The 4,279-nt window shown below is 37.6% G+C and overlaps 1 protein-coding gene across 1 annotated transcript in view; it reads left to right on the top strand.

Annotated features, from left to right (window-relative positions):
- The window catches only part of LOC135462897 (proline-serine-threonine phosphatase-interacting protein 2-like), a 48,806-nt gene extending 45,352 nt beyond the window's left edge, over positions 1-3,454 (top strand). The window contains exon 13 of the mRNA XM_064740199.1: positions 3,405-3,454. Within this exon, the coding sequence (XP_064596269.1) occupies positions 3,405-3,454 (50 nt within the window). The remainder of the gene's footprint in view (positions 1-3,404) is intronic.
- Positions 3,455-4,279: the final 825 nt, after the last annotated feature.

Below are 4,279 nucleotides of genomic sequence, written 5' to 3'. Positions count from 1 at the left end.
AGAGATTAATTTATTCGTACTCTTCACTGTTTTCTAAACCATACCTTTGTCCTAAATCACCGAGTGGCAGATAATTTTCACTGCTAAATAACTCACACAACAAAGAAAACCTTCTACGGAAGAAACGCAAGGTATTTGTCCATCTTTTAAAACTGTTTGGCTGATGAATAACAAGCTGGTGATTGATTTCAAATATCGCCTGGGCTTACTCGTAGATTACTACTTAAGACGCCCTCGTTGCGATCAAAAACACAGACCCTAGATATTTTACTTCAATTTCATGTATTGCGTTAGTCTTTCAAAAATCTTTTAAATCATTCTTACAAAGAACTATATTTTCCGTCGTCAACTTCCCGCAGCCAGCACGTAGGCCTACCAATGCTTAGCCACGTGTGTATGATCAGTCACAGTGGACAGATTACTGACTCTACAGACCCTTTACAAACTCCCTACAAGACCTCCAGGATCGTGCTAATCTCCTTCCTGGTTTTGACTTTTAGCCTGAGCTGTACTGTAGTGTATATTGTAATATTACAATGTAACTTGTAACTCATTCTATGTAAAATGGCACAGTGCAAAATTGGTAAGTAGCGCAATGCAACTTTAAAAGCGTGGCATAATAAAACTTTTATAATTGGCATAATTACATTTTATTTTAGTGACAAAAGAAATTTATTTTCATTGGCATTATTCAGGCATAGTAAATGGCATAATATATTATCCGTTCAAATGGCAGAATACTGGATCATTGTGTATATTAGATGTACATGTATGCATGGTTTCTTTGTTAACATAACCAAGGTTGTTGTCGTGTCGGGGTCAGATGATGTTCATGTGGCATTTGAAGCTTTTGTATGAAACATTTATGACTACGGCTTTATGTCATCCGCTTTGGGCACAGTGGGCTCAGTTTTGCTGCTTAAGGATTCTTTTGAATGTACATTTATGGCATGCTTTTTCATTCCGTATTGTTTTTTGTATTTGCACAGCATGACGCTAAATTCTTGCTTAGCTTTTCAGTACTTAATTACTTATTTGTGCCTGCCACATTGTTTTGATTTTCAAATTGAATTGAGTGGTTTAATTTTTTTGTTATTTGTTTTGTTCTCTTCAAATTGATCCGAAGATATATAAAAAATATAGCTTTGGCGGAGTGAAAAACTTACTTTGCTTCGTTTGTTTGAGCTTTGCATTTGTGTTTTGTTTGGAATATATTTCTACTCAGTTTTCATGTGATTTTTCTGTATTTATTATTTATAAGTTTGCGTGTTGTTACATGTAGGCACTGCCTTACCACTCAGACAAACTTCATGAAAAATCTCAGTTGATGTCCCTTTTTTTTTTTTGGAGACATGTTTATTGCTCAGCAGTTGTTTCATGTTCGAATATATTTCAGTGATAATAATAATAATAAGCTGCGTAATGTCATCTAGAGCCCGTTTATTTTTGTCGAAAAATATACCTCACACACAAGAGATTCTTAAGATTATTAATGATTTTATCAAGGAAATTATCCTCCTAAAGCTATTGTTTGCCATAAAAATATTTTGAAGGATCTTAAAAGTCTAATTCCTCCTTGATGCATTATTTCTTCATTATTGCGTAAATTGTCTAAAAAAAATTGATGATTCAATTGTGAAGAGGCTATACCTTACTCAGAGAACACACTTTATCGCGTAAATTGTCTAAAAATGGACGATTCGATTCAACTGTGAAGAGGGTATACCTTACTCAGAGAACACACTTTATCGCGTAAATTGTCTAAAAATGGACGATTCGATTCAACTGTGAAGAGGGTATACCTTACTCAGAGAACACACTTATCGCGTAAATTGTCTAAAAATGGACGAGTCGATTCATTTGTGAAGAGGGTATACATTACTCAGAGAATCACACTGATTAAAAATGTTGAAGGATGGGATCAATACTGTAATCTAGACATTTTGATTAAGATTTTATTATAATAAATCAGTGGTACGTGACTAGATCCCACAGTTAAACTTAATTGTGACTGGTCTGGCAAAAGATAACAGTCTGCCCCGAACCTTCACTCAAAGAATCAGTCTGTTAACTAACACAGTATTATGTTATAATAATAGAATACATTCTAGCATCACTCAAACAACAGACTTTTCTCTTAATTTAACAGAAAGTGTTGATTGAAGTCCGTGTGTCAGAGGTCACCACGTATTAGTATAGTGTTCCTTAATCAAGATTCTTCTTCGTCGTTCAGGAATAGCATATTTTATGTGGGGCTTCTGGATCACTCAGGGTGTGTACAGTCTAAAACAGAAAGTTGAAGTAAATACGACACATGGAAGTATGCAAAGACATGAAAATTGCCCTCACAGTATGTCTACAATGCATAGTTTCTGGCTCTCGGGTTCTTCGCAAGGAGGACGATGTGATACATGGAGCATGTGATTTGGAATTAACTGGGTGAAGTGCTGATTTTTGCCGATTGCTAAAGTTTAAAGTACTGCAGGGCATTGGTACTTTCCTATCTGAAGGCTAGATACATCTGATTACTTTTCCTGAAAGAATTTTTTGCCTAAAGCTCTGGTTTTTTTTTATTTTTATGTTAAAATCTTCTTTAGTGCCCATCTAACCTGGGTTAAATTTGCTTTGTGTTCATCACTAGTATTCTAATCACGCGACCAACAATGTGCTGATGATTGGCTCAGAGCAGTATGACACAGAGCAGGTATGACATCACTGCAAAACTGTGAATGAGCCTGCACAATCCGAAACCTTTGATTGTATCCTATTCTTTGCATACACCTTTGTATCCCCAAGTTATACCCGGGGTGAACCCATCGCATTGAGCAAGTTCGTGACGAACTTTTGCACGTATGACGTACAGATCTTGATATGGATATATATATAAGTGCTAGAAAGATTGTCTTCAAGGATAGTTAGACTGCAAAAAGGCCTCAGGAGCGTCTCCGACTGCATAATCTCACTTATGTCATGAACAGTCGAATTAAATAGATTGAAATGTATGAGAGCAGCTAGCTGTGTTCTAATGGTTAGAGGCACTTGTCTTTCCTGAGCCACGGACACACGAGGAGCGGGTTTCAAACCCGGCATTAGACATGGGATTTGCAAATTCACCCGCTCTCGCTGCTTTTGAGATCTTTGTGATAGTACTAAAGCCGTTTGCGGTCATTCGCGCAGTGTACCGTTCGTTGCTAGGGCCACCTGTCTCTCGAACAGTCGTATGTTCACCTCTACATTTGTAAACATGTGGAAAAGTTGGACAGTAGCTAACCGCCATCCATACAGTGGATTACACATAAGGCGTTAGCCAACAGTCATATCAGTGAATAACTAGAATAAAGAAATAAATGGATAACTAAATCTATGCATATGTTCATGTGGTGCACGTTGTGTGTGTGTTGTAGGTCCAGCGGATGAGATTTTGGCAGAAGGAGATTACGCCACCGTGATGTAACACGTCTCCTCAGGTATCGCTTTGTTTGCGCTAATCTATATATTTAACGTTGGAAATGCTCTTTATTCGTAAATTAAAAATCACATAATTCACTTCGTAACAGTTTTATCAATAGCCATTCATAATATTAAAAGATCTGTGGGCGACAATGTAAATGCATTTAATTCTATTCAATCGAGTCGTTTTTTTTTTCAAAGGAGTGTGTTTTGAGATATAATCTTCAGTAATCTGATAATGGTTTTGTTTGTTGCTATTTGTGTTTGCTGTTAAGAACGTGAATGGATTGATAAGACTAGCAGTCCTTGACGTGCAGCTACATTTTCACTTGGACGCCAGCAGGAACTCACACTTCTAAAAGGCGCAGTGTCAGTAGGGTGTAACGATGACTAGGTGGCGCGTGATATTAGGTTATAAGCATGATATTTAGTTATGTAGCCATTCTTATCGACAAATAATAGGCATAAAAAGTTTTCTTGTCGCTTTCGTTTCCAGATTGGAAAGAAAAACTTGCTGATGTAACCACAACAACAAAGCTTCCATTTGAATACCAGTATACATGTTAAACGTTGAGATGCTTCTGTGGTGGCCGTCGCTTCCGAGACACTGCAGCTTGTGTGTGGCATCTGTGACAATAAGCAGCTATTCCACCTCTACTGGTGGCCGTCGCTTCCGGGACTCTGCAGCTTGTGTGTGGCCTCTGTGACAATAATCAGCCATTCCATAGCTACTGGTGGTGGTCATCGTAATCTACGCTTTTGTCGGTAATCGTATAACATCAGCACAACTTTCTCTCTGTTGCCGAGACATCAGGCTTTGCAACTTTTG

Source organism: Liolophura sinensis, chromosome 2 (genome assembly GCF_032854445.1).
Source record: "Liolophura sinensis isolate JHLJ2023 chromosome 2, CUHK_Ljap_v2, whole genome shotgun sequence".
Lineage (NCBI taxonomy): Eukaryota > Metazoa > Mollusca > Polyplacophora > Chitonida > Chitonidae > Liolophura > Liolophura sinensis.
Note: the sequence above shows the minus strand (reverse complement) of the source record. Positions and strands in the feature narration are given on the sequence as shown.